Genomic DNA, 18,401 nt, shown 5'->3' with positions numbered 1-18,401 from the left:
CTCTTTTATGACTTGTGGACTTCAATACCCAGAATTCCTGAGCCAGCCATGCTGACTCAGGAATTTTGGCAGTTGAAGTCCACAAGTCATAAAAGAGCCAAGGTTGCCTACCCTTGGACCTAGATCATTGGCAGGATCGCTGTAATGCAAAAAGAGCCATAACTAGCATCAGCCAAATCCTGGGTGCCGCTTGTATTTGCAATTTTTCATTTCTCTCCACCCCACTCGATTCTTTCTCACTGATGTTATTGTTGTTGAAGAAAAGCAACAGTATGGATACCAAGTCAGCAAGAAGTATTCAAGCCGGAAACATCATCAAAACCTTGATGCTACAAGCAGAAATTTCAAATGTTATGTTTATTCAGTTAAAAACTGACACTTAGTAATGATCACGTGAACACTAAGGATTCATATCTACAGTTCCTGATGTCAGATCATGAAAATCACACAGGTTTCCTACATATACAAATCTAATGCCAAATTTTAAAAATGCAAAACCAAGACAATGTGAAATCAACACTGAAAAGTATCCAATTAGACAATTTAAAAAATAAATACTTTTAAGAATAAAAAACACTTTCAAAGCAGCTGTATCTTTTAAGAGCATACCCCCCACCCCACCCCAAAGTCTTCCACTGATTTTGATTGTCTACTAGTGCAGCACCTCAGTTAGAGCTGGGATCTGTATATCAGGCAACACAGTATTTTGTTCATACACAGTGTTTCGTTTTGCTTTTGTTTGTGTGTTACTGGCAGGTACAACATCTTTTAAGCAATACGACCTATCATGCTGCTGCTGGCCATACCCATGCAGATGAGAAAGCATGAAGCGTAGCAACATAGACTGTAAAGTATTTGTTTATTAAAGACAGAGGAATGTAGTGTTAAAAATGTATCAATAAACTACTCGGTTTCATAAACAACCAAATTATGGGTTTTTTTTTAAAATGTCTCTCAAAGCTTGTCTCACTCACTGACTGGTCAACATTCAACTTCGAACAAGTGTATACATTTGAAAACATCTCCAATTTTCTTTAACTTGGGGGGATAGGGAAGAAGAAACTGCGTCCTCTCTTCCACATCACTTCGGCTCCCTCTAGGCCAGTGTTTCTTAACCTTGACAATTTTAAGGCATGTGGACTTCAACTCCCAGAATTCCACAGCCAGCATTGCTGGCTGTGGAATTCTGGGAGTTGAAGTCCACATGCCTTAAAATTGTCAAGGTTGAGAAACACTGCTCTAGGCCTCCTTGTCTTATCACATACATATCTCAACTACACATTTCCGACAATCGATTTATGACTTTGACGTGCATGCTGACATCACATGACTCAGTAACATTTAAAAAAAAAAAAAAACCCACACACATACCTACACACGTACACAACAAAAATGGGTGTTCACTAAAAATACAAACTATACTTGTGACTGAAGCAGTCTACTAAAGGCCACATCTGTAAACCCTCTACACTTTTAATCCTAAGGACCACTTAGAATTACACGAAAGCCCCCCGTTGATAATTCTCTGGCAATTGTGCAACATTTATTTTTTTAAAAAAAATCAGTTCTGAAAAAAGCTTAGGTATTTTATCTACTGTATATCCATATAAAGCCAACCAATACTACATGTCGCGTATTTAGACTTAAGCCTAAATGTTAAGAAACATTTTCCAGCAATGCCTCTTTTTGACAATAGTCTACATTCCGACCCCACCCCTTTTTTCTGTGAACAGTCCCGTTGCCTAAATAAACTGTATTTCAAAATGTGACACCCCCCCCAATAAAGTGCTTATGTTTGCGCACATTTTAGGCTACCTAATTCAATATCATACTCAAGTATTACAGGAGAGTGATCACCACTTGCAGAAACAAAGAGTTTCAGAGAAAAAGCAAATTTTGACTTGCCAATCTACCCAGGTGCATCACCATAAGGTGTCTATTTTAGGTGCTGGTCTCTTGGCAAGACTCTTTCCACTTAAAAATATTTTATTATTTCATATCCCACCCTAGGTGTGGCTACTCCATCGCTTCATAATCCCAGTTACTTGAGCCACAGTGGTTAACGGGATTACGTTTTCAACAGATCCTTAAGCAACTAACACAGTTTTAACTGACAGCTTTGGACTTGTGTGGATGTTCAGTCATTTTTATCCTGATCAGCTGGCAGAAGGCAGGAAGCCTACAGATTGTGACAGACTGGAATAATTCATTGCACCAGCAAGTAAACTTCTACATAAAAATAATGGAAGGCATATGGAGAGCTCTGACTATATTCTCTTAATATGTGTAGAAATATAGTATATATGTATGTATATATATATTAAATATAATATCAAAAATATTTATACGATTCCCTCTAGAATTCCCAGAAGCTCACCGTGGAGTCTTCCTTCCCCTCCCACCCCCACAAACACAAACAAACCTAAACTACCCTTCTCCTTTTTCAGCAGCACTTTCGTCAGGCTTCCTGCCGCTGGCTCAACTGTTGCTTCAGCACAGTGGTTGGCCTCTTGCCACTCCCAGGATCTCATCTGAAACCTCCCAGCACCCTGCAATTGCACGGCTGAAATTCGACGGCAAATGTGTCTGGGTTTTGCCAAAACAAGTTTTCCTTTCTTTTCCTCTTTTTTTTCCCCCAAAAAGAAATGAGAGTGGGAATGGAAGCAAAACGTTCCCGTTCCTATTCTTCGCACTCCCCAACCCCCCTGAAAAGTGGGCCAAAATTGCACTGCCGGAAACTGGCCGCAAAATTGAACGCCTTTTGGCACGGTCTCAAAGAGTTTGAGCGTGGGAATCGGGGTGGGCCTGCCTCCTAGGGGGTCTCCTGTTCCCCCGTCCCACTCAAACACGCCCCTCTCCAAAGGCCCACACGTTTCTCCAAGTTGGCGGGAGGGCTCCTGCAGCTCTCCAGAGGCCAGGAAGCTGCACTGTGATCCCTGACTCTATCCAGGTTGCCCACCCCTGCTCTAGGTTAAGTGCAATACCCACAATACGAATCCCCAACTCTCCGTGGGCCCCCTCCATTACCCCTGCCTCCCCCAGCAGAGACATTTGGCCATACTAAATTACAGAGGGCGGAATACTCAGCACTTACAAATGATTTCTGAGATTAAAAATTAGCCTTGAGAAACATCAGAACTATCATTAAGAGCAAAAGCTGAATCTTCTTGCTATTTAGGGCACACTGACGCTCCACAGAAGCAAAAGATCTTCAGACAAAAATCTTGTCAGCTAGAAAATAAAACATAAATGCCCACATACCTTCTAGAAAATATTTTTGTTTCATTGAAGTATGCCTGGAGTGCTGTAGACAAAAAAAAATTCTTTAGTAATTTTTTTTTTTACTTTCTTACGACTTCTTTTGTCCGCTTACCTTTTGTATAACCTCCCCAAATACGTGCCACATCTACTGATAGTTGTGTTCTTTCTCAATAAAAGTGGCAAAGAAAATCTATATCAAATAAACAGCTCATGACTGCTGCTCTCCACTAAAGCCCTGATCTATAAAGCAATTCCAAAGCCCTCCAAATTTTCTTATTTAATGCTATAATATTCTAAATAGCTTCAAGCCCAAAATAGACAATCATTTACTACATGCAAAGATGTTCGTTCAACACAGCCAGGCCTGGCATTATAACAAACAAGTTACAGTAGAACAGAGTTATTTGCCATTAAATTCACAGAACTGTTTCCACGTATGTAGGTAATAGTGCTACGTAGTTTCCTAAGTAAACTTCCTACTGGTTTCCAGTATTTGCCAAGAGAGAAAAGGGTTAATCCAATTCTTTGGTTCTTTGATTCTTTAAAAATAAATCTTAAAAATGTGATTATGGTACGAGCTATTAAACTGTTGAGTAATGCATGTGGGGGGGGGGGCGGGGATTGGAACCATGTAAGGCTAAAGCAATGAAAAGAACTTGAAGGAGCCATTCACGTATCGCATTAAACCATCTGCCTGGCTTAGTAACAGACATGTTCAAGCATATCCACTGGTGCAGTCACCCAGCCTAGCATGTGTTGCCCAGAAAAACCAAGAAATAAAGCCAGGAATGGCATTTAAACAAAATTATGGCTTCATTCTCTGATTTCCTCAAGACAGATGAAAGCAGAATCTTACATTGAAATGTTACTCTCAGTTTATCTACCACTTAGAACAGGGGTTCTCAACCTTGGCAATTTTAAGACTTGTGGACTTCAACTCCCAGAATTCCTCAGCCAGCTTTGCTGGCTGAGGAATTCTGGGAGTTGAAATCCACAAGTCTTAAAGTTGCCAAGGTTGAGAACCCCTGACTTAGAAAGTGGTCAGTAGATTACATGGGCACATTTACAACTAAGATAAGCTGACAGTTTGCATGGTACCTGAATAGCATCCAAATTAACCATAGGATAACATTTGGTATTTTCTACCAAGATGTTGCTTTGTCCAACCAGCACTACATTCTTTGCGCCTTTCACTATAACTTTGGTTACATTAATAAAGCTCCTCTTTATTATCCAATCTTTCTTGACTCAGACATTCCAATATTTTTTTTTCCTTTTAGATACCCAATTTCAAACTTATTTTGCTCTGCAGATGTGGATTTTAAAACTAGTACCATAAAATATATTAAACATTTTTTTTAAATCTGTACAGAATTTCAGTTGGATCTTTTTATTATCTTTATGATGTGAATTTGTCATCTGAAGTCCCAATACAATGTTATCTTTTTATATCTTATTTATGTAGTCTGTCTCATTCCAGATAACTCAATTTAAACTGCTTTACAAGTCAGTTCTATTGTTACTCACATACATGTTTTGGCATAAATTTAGAAAACGTGAGATGCAACATTTCAAATTGTGAAATGAGAGTAATTACACCGCAGCTACCCCTTACTGAACGGTTGAGAAGGAGAGCGCAGCGTTTTAAAAACGTTGCAATTCTCAATTTGTACAGTTTTTAAAATACCTATATGTACAATAGAGACTTAGCTAGGAAGCATGTTTTGTCAGTGAACTAAAATTGATGGTCATAAATTCAAGATAATGTAATTCAGTATGTTTAGCACTATTACCTGAATCAAAATCAAGGCACTGTGGAGGTTTTATTATTAGTTCTGCTTCAAATGACCCTGAATCATCTCTGATTAAATGAAGGTTAACATTTTACAGGAGAATAAAAAGATTCCAACCAATTCCGAAAACACATTTCCCACTGCAGAGAAGTTAAAAAGTGCCTACAATTATTAAATTTAAATATATTTTGTGCAAATTACTCCTATAGTGGAGTCATTTGTGAAAATTATGCTCATATTTTAAACCGTATGTTTTACATAAATATTTGCAACTATGTATTATATCAAAAGTCAGCTTTGGGGAATCAAAATTCCAAACCATCAAAAACAGAGCAGTGCAAATTCCTATTTTTTTCAAAGAAAAAAATATTCATGAAATGATACATGACAAATGGGATTTATGAAATTGAATGCCTTGAACCCCCACAGTTCAAAGAGTTTCATCAATAATTTAACTTGCAAAAATTCCACAAACCAGAACACACTATCACCTCATGGAACAAACTGGACGTTACAGATAAACTACAAACAGGAGATTGTGCCCACATTACAGATGAGAAGAAATGATCATGCAGATTACAGATTCCACAATGGAGAAGACAAACAGGTATAAACCGATGAAAACAGTAGTTTGAACATTGGTGAAATTTTGGGGAAAAAAATTCAAACCAAGTTCCATGCATCATATAAAATATCCTGCTCTCTTGCTTTTTTTTTTAACCAGACATATACACAGTATTTTACAGTATCTGTACAATGAAGATAGATTCCATTCAATATTTTGAAAATATTTACTGTCCTGTAATATGAAAAAAATTAACTTTGCTTTGTAGCATAATTGCAGGCATACTTAAAATAGCTGTAGCAACAGCATGTCCATCGTAACACTTAATCTGAGCAAACTTAATTGTAAGTATCTTGTTTAGTCCACTGAACATTTTGACTTTGATCTGGACAAATTAACTCACGGCCTTTGAAGAAAAGCCAAACATAGAAACCAGAGCAATTAAATTCCTGGCAAAAGTCAGCATGTCCCTGTCCCATCATCTTTGCCAGCTTTACGCCTACTGAAACTCCAACAGCGCTTCATACCATTTTCTTCAGCAGATACATTCCAACGGTTAAAAGAATTTCAATACTGTGCATTGCAAAAATCTGTCGACTCCGATCTCACCGTCTCCAATGCAATTACACACCGAGCAGTTCTCCTGCCAGCCTCGCTCCCAGTAACAAAGCCCCACACTATTGGGGTGGCACTTTAGACGCCTCCGTCACGCTGTCAGCTCTGTGTCGTGGCATTTGCGGTGGCTGTGACTGAGATGGATGCTGCTGGTGATGGGACTGGGCAAAAGTTCTTTGTTGCAGTGGGAAAGCAGCAGAGAGAATAAGTTGCGTCGACTGATTTCCATGAAGTAACCTGGAGGTCTGCAAATATACAAAGGAGAGGGGGTCAAGCGTCTCCGCTGTCATAACCTAAGCATGTTACCTAACAACATCAGGTTATGATCCCATATGATAACTTCAACAAATTTATTATAAAGAGGGAAAAAGGGATGTGTGCGGATGCATCCTTTTCCTATGGGTTCAATTAGTGTATATCCTAGAACAGTGATGGCGAACCTTTTAGAGACCGAGTGCCCAAACTGCAACCCAAAACCCACTTATTTATCGCTGGGTGCCAGCTGGGCGTGGCCCACTGGGTGGGTATGGCTAAGGTGGGCGTGGTCACTTCAATGTTGCTCGTGGGGAGGGACGCCTGCAGGGGCCAGGCAGGGTTGGAGGAGATCCAGGGGGTCTCTGGCAGGTGGGACGGTGGGCAGGAGGCTCATCCTGCGGGGTAAGGCGAGGCACGGGTGCTACTGCTGCAGGGCGGTAAGGCAGGGGCCAGGGAGGCTGCTGCCCGACACCATCGGCCCCCGCACACAGAGGCCAGCGAGCGCATGGGGGCTGACAGTGTCCGTCAGCAGCCACAGCCTGCCAGCCCCTCGACCGGCACACTCTGGGGCTCCACAGCCTGCCGCCAGCAGTTCAGAGAAGCCACCTAGCTATACGACCGGCCGCCAATTGAGGAAGCGATGCAGTGGGTCGTGCCCGGGAAAAGGAGAGCATGCGAGGCCAGGAGGGATGAGATGGGGGGAAGGAAACCAGCCGTGCTGGGATGCATCTGGCCATGTGGAACCTTGCCGAGTTAGTGTGTGGCTGGTTGAAGACGGTTGCCATCTCCAGGGCATGGCGCGCGTGTCCACAGAGAAGGCTCTGAGTGCCGCCTCTGGCACGTGTGCCATAGGTTCGCCACCACTGTCCTAAAATATCCTAGTGTATATTCTAGCGTATACCCTAGAATATCCTAGACCAGCAGTTCTCAACCTGTGGGTCGGGACCCCATTTGGGGTCGAACGACCATTTCGCGGGGGTCGCCAAACAACGCAGTCTGCCATTTTTTCCCCCTTTTCCTTAGCTGTGCTACTCCCTTTTATTCTATTAGTGTATATCCTGTATATCCTAGAATATCCTTATATATATCCTAGAATATATATAATCCTTATATATAATGGGAACCAGTTTGGTCTAGTGGTTAAGGCACCAGGCACCAGAGTTCTAGTCCTGCTTTAAGCATGAAAGCCAGCTGGGTGACTTTGGGCTAGTCTTATTTTCTCAGTCCAACCCACCTCACAGGGTTATTGTGGGGGAAATAGGAGGGAGTATTGCCTGTGTTGAACACACACACACACACACACACACATCGAACACTCAGCAAAAAAAAGATACAATTCTGAGCACTAACTTGATGAGTTATGTGCCACGTCACAAGCCCTTTTTAAAACACCTTTTAACTTTAAAATCAAGGTTGTGTGTTTTCCTGAAACTTTATGGTTTTTTTTGCTTTCTTCCTACTGCTATTAACAAGAAGGTGCACGCTCCAGTTCTGGATTTTTCTTACCTCTTTATGTGATCGTTGGACCATAAATAAATAAACATTAACTCGTGTGTCTTACTAGCGAAGGGCAGCGTAATATATAGTAATTTCATATTGGCAAAAACAAAGATTTTTTTAAAAGATTTTTTTTTTAAAGCAACAGTTCTAGCTGTAGTTAGTTGAGAAGAATGCCTGAAAGGTGCTCACTGCAGGCATTTGCTTTTAGTGGACAAATGCAATATATAAACCTCGCCTGAATATCTGAACCCTTTCAAGAACAGAACCTGCTATTTTTGGCAACTCACCAACATATGCCCTGCGTTATACACTTTGGAGGATATGTACTGTACACCCAAACACATACAAACAAGCACCAAAAGCGTTATTTGTCTGCAAGAGATGGTTCTACAAAGTTCTTTGAGGATATCTCTATTTGGTGTTTTTCAATCTTGGCATCTCTAGGATCTGTGGACTTCAACAGATGGCTGGGGAATTCTGGGAGTTGAAGTCCACACATCACATCTTACTAAGGCTCTAATTGAATTGAGCTGGCCGTTCAAAGAGCTGGTTTCCTTCTGGTTTCACCTGTAAAAACTGTTGAGGATGCTGAGTCAATTGAGCCTGAGCTGGAGGCTGAACTGTAGCAAGTTGCTGTTGGGGTTGCTCCTGTTGGCTTTGTTGCTGCTGTTCTTGTTGTTGTTGCTGCTGCTGTTGCTGTGGTATTGATAATGTCTGTGGTTGCTGCTGTTGTTGTTGCTGTTGTGCGGCAAAAGTCGGATAAGCAGTCACCACCTGCCCCATAAACATGGTACTCGGTACCATTACTGCTCCACAGGCTACAGGCGCAGTCACTAATTTTGTCACAAGCTGTTGGCCTTGGGAAAATCTGTGAAAGCAAATACGTATCAGTTGCCCCTCCCAGGTACTCTAAATAAGACTTAATGTGGACTGCCAGTAGGTTTCATATAAAATGGCAGCCCTGTTGGGACAGAACAAATGTCCAACGAATCCAACATTTTGAGCTAGACCCCACCAGATAGGGTTCTGTTTTATTAGCAACCTTTTAATGCAATTAGTTTCATGTGGATACAATTTGACTTCGCTAACTAAATTTTTAAAACGTTTATCTGTTGAATATATAGGTTGATAGAACTACAAATCAATATATTCACTAGCTAAGGGACATAGGCATAGTCTCTTCCTGTTGGGAAGCACAGTTTAAAAGTATGGTATCATAATCGAAAGGGCTTCTCTCCCCAGCTTTATAGCCAAATAATTTCCAAGAAAGTCAAGTCAGGCATGAAGGCAATATGTTATCATCATCAGATATATTCAGCAAATGGCATCCAGTTAGTTGGCTTAGCACAGGGATAGGCAACCTTGGCTCTTTTGTGACTCATGGACTTCAACTTCCAGAATTCCTGAGCCAGCGTGGCTCAGCTTGGAAACCTCTCCCTTTCCCCTCAGCATGGCTGGCTCAGGAATTCTGGGAGTTGAAGTCCACGAGTCATAAAAGAGCCAAGGTTGCCTACCCCTGGCTTAGCAGATCAGAAAAAGCCAACCTGAAGCCATAGAGTCTCCAATATTCTGCCCCCAGAAGGATTCCCCAGAGGAATCATTTCTCTGATTCCTCTGACCACAATTGCTGAAAACTGGCAGCATGGGGAGGGGGGCTATTTTGCTTTGTTTTTTGTTTTGTTTTTTTACAAGGCACACCATTTTGAGGTTGACAACACAAAAACTGTGTAGGAAACCTTAAAAATGAGCTTGATATAGTTTTAAAAGGCCCCAAATTTAAAGAAAGAAAAAAACAAGAAAAAATATCCAGAAAATTTTATCTTTGCCTCACATATGACACTAATCTACCTCTGGTGCACCATCACTCCACCCCTGCTTAGCTCTTCCTTTCCCAAGTAACATTAAGTGCTGCCGCAGTCACCAGAAGATTGCTCCTACGCATAGCAGATAACATATCAAAATATTTTAAGTTGGTCTCTTTCTTGTTTCCTAATTTAATCCTTCTAAGTTTCTCTGAGAGAGAGAGAGAGGGGGGGAGAGAGGGAGAGAGAGAGAAGGGGATAGGATAGGATAGGATAGGATAGGAGAGGAGAGGAGAGGAGGAGAGAGAGAGACACAGAGAGAGAGAGAGAAAAAGGGAGAGGAGAGGGAGAGAGACAAAGAGAGAGAGAGAAAGACACACAGAGAAACAGAGACAGAGAGACACAGAGAGAGAGAGAAAGGGAGAGGAGAGGAGAGGAGAAGGAGAGGGGAAGAGACAAAGAGAGAGAGAAAGAGAGACACATAGAGAGAAAGAGAGAGGAGAGGGAGAGAGACAGAGAGAGAGAAAGACACACAGAAAGAGAGACAGAGACAGAGAGACAGAGAGAGAGAGAGAAAGGGAGAGGAGAGGAGAGGAGAAGGAGAGGGGAAGAGACAAAGAGAGAGAGAAAGAGAGAGACAGAGAGAGACACACACACAGAGAGAGAGAGAGAGACACACACACAGAGAAAGAGAGACAGAGACAGAGAGAAAGGGAGAGGAGAGGAGAGGGGAAGAGACAAAGAGAGAGAAAGAGAGAGAAAGAGAGAGAGAGAGACACACACACAGAGAGAGAGAGAAAGGGAGAGGAGAGGAGAAGGAGAGGGGAAGAGACAAAGAGAGAGAAAGAGAGAGACAGAGAGAGACACACACACACAGAGAGAGAGAGACACACACACACAGAGAAAGAGAGACAGAGACAGAGAGAAAGGGAGAGGAGAGGAGAGGAGAGAGGAAGAGACAAAGAGAGAGAAAGAGAGACAGAGAGAGAGAGAGAGAAAGGGAGAGGAGAGGAGAGGAGAGGGGAAGAGACAAAGAGAGAGACAGAGAGAGAGACACACACACACAGAGAGAGAGAGAGAGAGAGAGAGAAAGGGAGAGGAGAGGAGAGGGAGACAAAGAGAGAGAGAGAGAGACACACACACAGAGAGAGAAAGAGAGACAGAGAGAAAGAGAGAGGAGAGGAGAGGAGAGGAGAAGGGAAGAGACAAAGAGAGAGAGAAAGAGAGACAGAGACAAAGAGACAGAGACAGAGAGAGAGACACAGAGAGAGAGAGAGAGAGAGAGAGAGTGAGAAATATTTTGGGAAGTGGGAAGACACCAGACAATTATGAAGAAGGAGAAAAGGCATGGGTGGCTGCTGCAGAAACATTTCCTATGGCAAAACCCTATTGCCAGGCTCCCTCGTGTCATTTTACACTCACCTGATTTGCCTATCCTGGGCAAATGTGGTAATGGCAGCATTCTGGTTATTGGTCTGCTGTAGAGTAGAAGGAAGCTGGACTACATTTCCTGCAGCCGGCTGAGAAATCACCATCGTGTTGTATAAAGGGGCTGAGAGCGTGTTCTGGCCTTGAGGGCTTAGAGACGTCTGTTGACTATGCCCACTGAGGATGCTTTGTTGATTATGCTGCAGAAATAAAATATTTTGTCAGGCCAATTATTCAGCTTCATGCAACAGATCTGAACTATCACTCTTCCAATGGTAAAAAAAAACCAGTAGTCTAAATTAAATAAAAATGTTAACTATGAGCCCATTATAGTACTTATCCAATACCCTTTTCTGAGCTTAGCTGTGACCTGTAAGCACTTCCTTATGCAAAGAAGTCACTGTCTTCTTGAAGACATGTGCTAGCAAAATAAGCGCTGGTGACATCACACAGATGCAAGAGATGGTTTTGACACATAATTAGGGTATGAAGTACTTTGATTTCATTCCCAGAAAGTCGCTTCAGAATATACAGAGACCCAAAGAGGATCAAATCCCATAATGGCAGATTTCCAGGAAAAAAAAACAAAAACTGGGCTGTTCAAAAGAATTGCACAGATATGCCAAATTTACTTCACCCCTATGCTTCAAAATCACTGTTTTGGAACTGAATCTGAAACATTACACCCGGGGTCTTCAACCTTGGCCCTTTTATGACTTGTGGGCTTCAACTCCCAGAATTGCTCAGCCAACTATGCTGAGTTGAAGCCCACAAATCATAAAAGGGCCAAGGTTGAAGACCCCTGCATTACACCAGTGTTTCTCAATCTTGGTGAATTTTAGATGGGTGGGCTTCAATTCCCAGAATCCCCCAGCCAACGCTGTTGGCTGGAGAATTCTGGGAGTTGAAGTCCACCCATGTAAATGTCACCAAGGTTGAGAAACAAAGCATTACACAACTCTGCAAAACATCACCATACGGCTGAATCTTATCTACTACCTGTGCTGTGGTACTTTGCAGAGATTGTTGCTGCATCATGTGCTGAGAACCAATATGTCCACTGTTCATGCCACCTTGGATCTGGTTAGTCTGAACAACCTGGCCTTGCATGCTTATTGGTGTGATCTGTTGAATGGTTGATGCGTTTCCAGAAGCTAGCTGTACAGAACCAAAGTTTAACCCTGGAGTTGATTGCTGCAAGAACATCTTTTGGAAGAAACATAGCTCATATCAATGCTTAAAATACTACTAACAATTAAACGATTATTGCATGATTATAGTAACATTGTTTATGAGAAATTAAATGTATCCAATCAATACACTTAGAAATAAGAGCCATTCAGAAGAAAGCTCTGATTAATTAATAGAACATATAATAATGTAACTTGGAAGGAAGTCAATATTTGATAATAACCCCTACAAGTAGTCCTTGTTTAGCAACTGGTTCATGTAAAGCACGGGTGTCAAACTGGCGGCCCATGGACCGGATGCCGCACGCACAGGCCACGCCCACCCCGGCTCCACAAAGGCCAAAAAACGCCACGATACGTCACGTGACGCAATAGAGTTTGACACCCATGATGTAGAGACTATTCGTAGTTACACCGGTAATGAAAATTAACTTTATGAGCAATCCTGGCTTTTATGACCTTTGCAGGTCTGCAGAGCAAAGAAAAGCTGAAATAAAACTGAAGGTTTTCAGAGGAAGAAATGTCAGACTGAAAACTGTTCTGTGAAAAGAACAAAGAGACAGTAAACAGAGAGGATATGAAATTATCCAGAAGTACTCCGGAAGTTGCTCCACACAATTAGACCACAAAGCGGGGGTCTCTTGGGTTTTGAGCAGTGGGATGTGAGTGAATAGTCATTTCGCTCAAATTGCACTTGGAGCCTTTAAAACAGTGGTTCTCAACCTTTTTAATGCCGCGACCCCCAACCGGTCGTAAGTCGAGGACTACTCAACTGGTGCAGCACCGTTTGCAGAATGGGACTTTTGGCGGGCTCAGCAGGGCAGAGACAGCCTGGACAATTCCTATTGGCTTTTGAAAGCCAATAGAATTAGACTCTATTCAAGAGAGTCTATTCTATTGGCTTTCAAAAGCCAGTAGAATAAAAGGGAGTAGCACAGCTAAGGAAAAGGGGGAAAAAATGGCAGACTGCATTGTTTGGTGACCCCCGTGAAATGGTCGTTCGACCCCAAATGGGGTCCCGACCCACAGGTTGAGAACCACTGCTTTAAAAGGATACTAGTTTCTTATACTTCACTTTCTAATCACATTTGGAAATTGCTTATTGACTTATTTTTCAGCTATTTAGAAATCTTTGACTTAATAAATATGAAAACACTGGATGAGTCTGCCATTAATTCTTTAATGAAAGAATACTTTAACTACAAGCTCAAGTACTTAAAAAATTGAAATAAACAGAAAAAGACTAATTAAGATTTTGATTTTAGACATTTATAAACAGATTAAGAATCTAGATAAATCTGAAATAAGATTTTGGAATTAATTATACGAATCCTTCCTATGGAAACGTCAACTTGTTTTAAACATAAAAGAAATAAAGAATTTCAAATTTTGGAAACCGGAGGGAGCTAAAGGTTTTGATTAAAGGGGAAATATATATATAAAATATTACAACATTGGAAATATTGAAAGCTATTGAAAAATGTACCTAATATTGTTAATATTTACAATGTAAATAGCAATGTTTGTTTTCTATGGATAGATTGTGTCCAGAAGTTATTTTGGAAGAAATGGCAAAAGAGGAACAAAGTTACAAGAAGACAGACAGATACAGAGTTGAAAATGGATTTACAAATGACAGGCTACAAGAAAAATATGGGAAAAGATGGACAAACAGAAGAAGTTGGCTGATGTTTTAACAATAAAAAAGAAATTACAAATAATAAACCAAGGGAGGGAATCTGAATAATTATTTTATATTTACTTTACAAAAGAAATTTACTAAAGCTTGAAAGAATCCAGTGAGAAAGAGCTAAAATGAAAGAAAAAGAAATTAAGTTCTACAAGATTACTTGAATGGACTAAAAATTAAGACTGTTACCAGTAGAAGTAAAAGGAAGAAATATAGAGATTTTTCTTTGATTGTTAAAATAGTTATGTTGTTATTTCTGACAACTTAATGGACTGTAACGGATAAGATGACTGAAATGAGGATGCGTTATGGATTTGTTTATAGATAAAAGATGGGACATTGGATGAACAGATCCAATTGGTTGTAAATTAAGAGGAGATGAAAAGTTAGTAAAAATTGTATATACTTGTGATGAAGAGTGAAAATTACTTCCTTAGATATTACTTTTCTTTTTCTTTAACAAATTCTTACATTGCTTTCTTTTTCTTTTTTGTTTTTTCTTTTTTCATCTGTTTTCTTTTCCTCTCTATTTTTTCTTTATTTTACTTTGCATTAATTTTTAACTATTTAATACATTTTTTAAAAAAGGAAATCTGAACTGAAGTCATAAAATTATGATCTTTCACAAATGATCAAGCTGTAGGTCCCAATTGTAGTCGCTAAATGAGGACTATCTTTAATATTAATTATCCAATTAATTATGTGTAAATAGAATTGACTAAGTGTTAGGTTTGTGAACATTTTTCTAAAGAAATGAATTACCAAAATATAGATAGCTGTCTTTATCATGAAATGTTGCAGATAAAATACTACAGTTTATTCTAGTCAATAGAAATATAAACACAATTTTCATTGGTTGAAATCAAATCACATTTTTATGTATGTGGAAACGCTACCTCCTTTCCTATCTAATTAGTTCAAACTAACCTGGAGACCTTGCCCATGGACCATCTGGAGCTGTTCCTGAATTTTTCGCAGTTCTTCTTGCTGGCGGTGGATGTTTGCTTCTATCATTCGTGTTCTTTGTTCCAATTGGTCCTTTAAGTGTTGCATAGCTCCTAATTGAGCAGAAAACTGAAGCATTGGCTACAAAGCAGAATTTTTTATAAAAGAGCTGAATCAGTAATCAATATGTTATAAGAAAAGTATCCGACTATAACATAAGCACCCTTCTGTTAGCTATATATACATTGAAATCAATTTAATCAGCTAAAGTATTTATCAATGAACCCAGCCTAAAACAAAACAAAAAAATCCAACATTGAGAGCACTGAGCTTTTAGAGAATCCTTAAAAGCAAAAAAGGAGAAAATGGGACCAGCTGAATGAAGGGGAAAGCAGTCAGATAAACAGGAGCTACAGATAAGATTCCAAATAAAAGCTCCAATGTAAGACTTACTTATGTGACAGAACAATAGAAAACTATAGCGTGCAATGTAGCCATCTGTTATAGAATGCTGATTTAACTAGGAAGATAAGCTTATGAATTTGGCACACGATTGCAAACATGAAAACTATTACAGATTTGCTACTGAAATGACCTCTATCAAATAAACTGTCTCTCAATCATATTTGATACCCAAATGATTGTTTAAAGGTGGTTTAAATACCTTTTTAAATGTTTGCTCTTTGCAGTTCTTAAATTTGGCTACTGGGCACAATTGAAAAGCAAACTGAAAAGTAGAATTACCATTTGGACTGCTATTCAAAACTAGCTTTAGGCAATGAACTCCACAAGCCAGACAAATATAGTATTCCAACTGAAACCAACAGTACTACCTGTGTCATGTTATTCAGATCCCCAAATCAATTAATGAGTCACTGGTATCCTTGCAAATATTTACTAGTTCTGGTAAAAACTTTTAAGGGGGAAAATATATAGAAATAGCCATAGTTTACAGGAAAAAACCTAGAATTAGACTTAAAAGAGAAATCTAAAACTGTGTAATGGATTAAAAGGCAATACTGGATTTATGGATTGTTTTAAGGATTAAGATTTAGAGCAGTGGTTCTCAACCTTTCTAATACCGTGACCCCATAATACAGTTCCCCATGTTGTGGTGACCCCTAACCACTTATACATCACCAGGTGCCAGGGGCGTGGCCAAAGAAAAGGGGAAAAAATGGCGGACAGCCTTGTTTGGCGACCCCCGTGAAATGGTCGTTCAACCCCAAATGGGGTCCCGACCCACAGGTTGAGAACCACTGATTTAGAGTTAGAAGCAATTAAATATATATATATATACAGGAGTGTGATTATTAGAATAGATATTTTAAACAGATTAAGAATGTATCGGATGGTACTTATGTAGCGTTTGGGAAATATATGAAAATTATTATGTACTGGAATTGAAAAAATGATGACTGTTTAGATTGGGATGCTTTTAATAATTTATGGAATGTTTTAAATTACTAGGATGGATTTCTTGTATGACAACAAAGGCATGATAAGTAATTGGAGAAAATTTGAATTTTGTTTAATGAATTTGAATGAATTAAGGTTTAATATTATCTCGTTATTTTAAAGAGATGGATTGACTCTGGGATGACATATGTATAGGGCTGATCAATATTTTATTGCTATTAGGATATCTATTGCGTAGTGGAAGAAGAAATAAATGAGATTGGTGATAAGAGGAGGGATGTGAGAGATTAAGAATTAGAATTGATAATTTCTTGTTTTAAATTTAAACTATTGTTAATTGTAAACTGATAAAAGTTACAATACAGGTTTAATAGTGATAGAAATTTAAAGTAGAAATGGAATATTTAAATGTATCATGTTAATTGAGGGGAATAGAGAGGGGATAGTGAAATTTATTGAGTTGTGTTGTTTATGTATATTTTTACTTTTGAATGTTTGACCACCCAACCACCACGGTGGGTCCTGAGTACTTTTTCTTAAGAATTTAAAAAAACCAATAAAATGTGTTTTAAAAAAAAGAAATAGCCATATTTCAGTACTTAAATTTTATATTGCCTTGTCAGCTGACAGATCCTGGCCAACCTTATCTGGACTGGGGAGCTGAATAGGATCATACAAGGTTAACAGTTGGGGAATAAGCCTGTCAGGACTGTAGATGACACTGGGCACTAAAAAAAGTTATTTGTCTCTAAGAATTGAGTCTGATCCAGCTAAGATCCTTTAAATTCCGTGTCAAATTTTGCATTGTATTTTTGGTACTCTGCACAAAGTATCACTGTTTGCCTTAACGTTCAGATTGAGTTGCTACCTGAGACATGCCTTGCTGAAGTTGTAAAGTTGCAGGCGGGGTCATCATTGGTTGTGCCAGAGGCTGCCCGACAGATTGTGAATTTAAAGACTAAAATTGAAAATATATATATATATACATATAATTATTCAGTTACATTTCTTTCGCCTCTGATGAAACTAAAGCAGAACTTTTATTTTAATGGCAATGATATCAGGAAAATATCTATGTTAGTTGTTTCTACTAACATAGCTGAATAAAATCAAATCCTATCATATACTAACAAGAATGAATTTGGGCCGTGCAAAATAGTTTAATAAAGTCAGTTTGCTGCCTCTGATTTGCCTTAGTATAAATTCTCATAAAAATGTCAAATGTACATCTCGTAGAGGCCAACGGAGAACAAACATTCAAAGAAGAAACCTCAGAGATTTATCCCTGTGTTGCTTTCAGGGAACATAACAACTTTCTATAAACATCTTTGTCTTTGCACCGAATGGTTATCTGACGTGAAAGAGATGCAAATAGAAAAGTAATTCTAAAGAACATGAACATCACAACATTTATAACCAAACGGTTCAACTGAAAGACATCATCTTCAGCTCACCAAATTGAAATGTATTAAAATGTAATTTCCATTCAAATATGCGTTACCTTCTATCTATACTACTTGAACAGCCAGATGTACTGGGTGACATAAACAAAAATGTACTGTAAAAATGTATATAGAGAGCACAGGGCAGAACCCCCTAGATATCTGAAAGTTTCCGAAATGATCAAGTGTAAACTGGATGATGAGATAATCTTCTCAGTGGTTCTCAACCTTTTTAATGCCGCGACCCCCAACCGGTCGTAAGTCGAGGACTACTCAACTGCTGCAGCACCGTTTGCAGAATGGGACTTTTGGCGGGCTCAGCAGGGCAGAGACAGCCTGGACAATTCCTATTGGCTTTTGAAAGCCAATAGAATTAGACTCTATTCAAGAGAGTCTATTCTATTGGCTTTCAAAAGCCAATAGAATAAAAGGGAGTAGCACAGCTAAGGAAAACGCGGGGGAAAATGGCGGACTGCGTTGTTTGGTGACCCCCGTG

General features: G+C 39.6%; 1 protein-coding gene across 7 annotated transcripts in view; it reads right to left on the bottom strand.

Annotated features, from left to right (window-relative positions):
- Nucleotides 1-338: 338 nt before the first annotated feature.
- CLOCK (clock circadian regulator) overlaps nucleotides 339-18,401 on the bottom strand; it is a 60,859-nt gene continuing 42,796 nt past the window's right edge. For 6 of the 7 annotated variants that reach the window (XM_039362877.1, XM_039362875.1, XM_039362882.1 and 3 more), the window contains 6 exons: nucleotides 17,332-17,421; nucleotides 15,027-15,185; nucleotides 12,219-12,425; nucleotides 11,214-11,419; nucleotides 8,557-8,857; nucleotides 339-6,479 (listed from right to left, as the gene is read on the bottom strand). In XM_039362877.1, the coding sequence (XP_039218811.1) occupies nucleotides 6,297-6,479; nucleotides 8,557-8,857; nucleotides 11,214-11,419; nucleotides 12,219-12,425; nucleotides 15,027-15,185; nucleotides 17,332-17,421 (1,146 nt within the window). In that variant the 3' untranslated portion in view covers nucleotides 339-6,296. The remainder of the gene's footprint in view (nucleotides 6,480-8,556; nucleotides 8,858-11,213; nucleotides 11,420-12,218; nucleotides 12,426-15,026; nucleotides 15,186-17,331; nucleotides 17,422-18,401) is intronic. The other variant, XM_039362881.1, reaches the window with a different exon arrangement.

This window comes from Crotalus tigris, unplaced genomic scaffold (genome assembly GCF_016545835.1).
Source record: "Crotalus tigris isolate CLP2741 ecotype Arizona unplaced genomic scaffold, ASM1654583v1 scf7180000019483.1746242, whole genome shotgun sequence".
In the NCBI taxonomy this organism is placed as follows: Eukaryota; Metazoa; Chordata; class Lepidosauria; order Squamata; family Viperidae; genus Crotalus; species Crotalus tigris.
The sequence above is the reverse complement of the archived record's forward strand: the minus strand, read 5'-3'. Positions and strand labels throughout refer to the sequence as shown.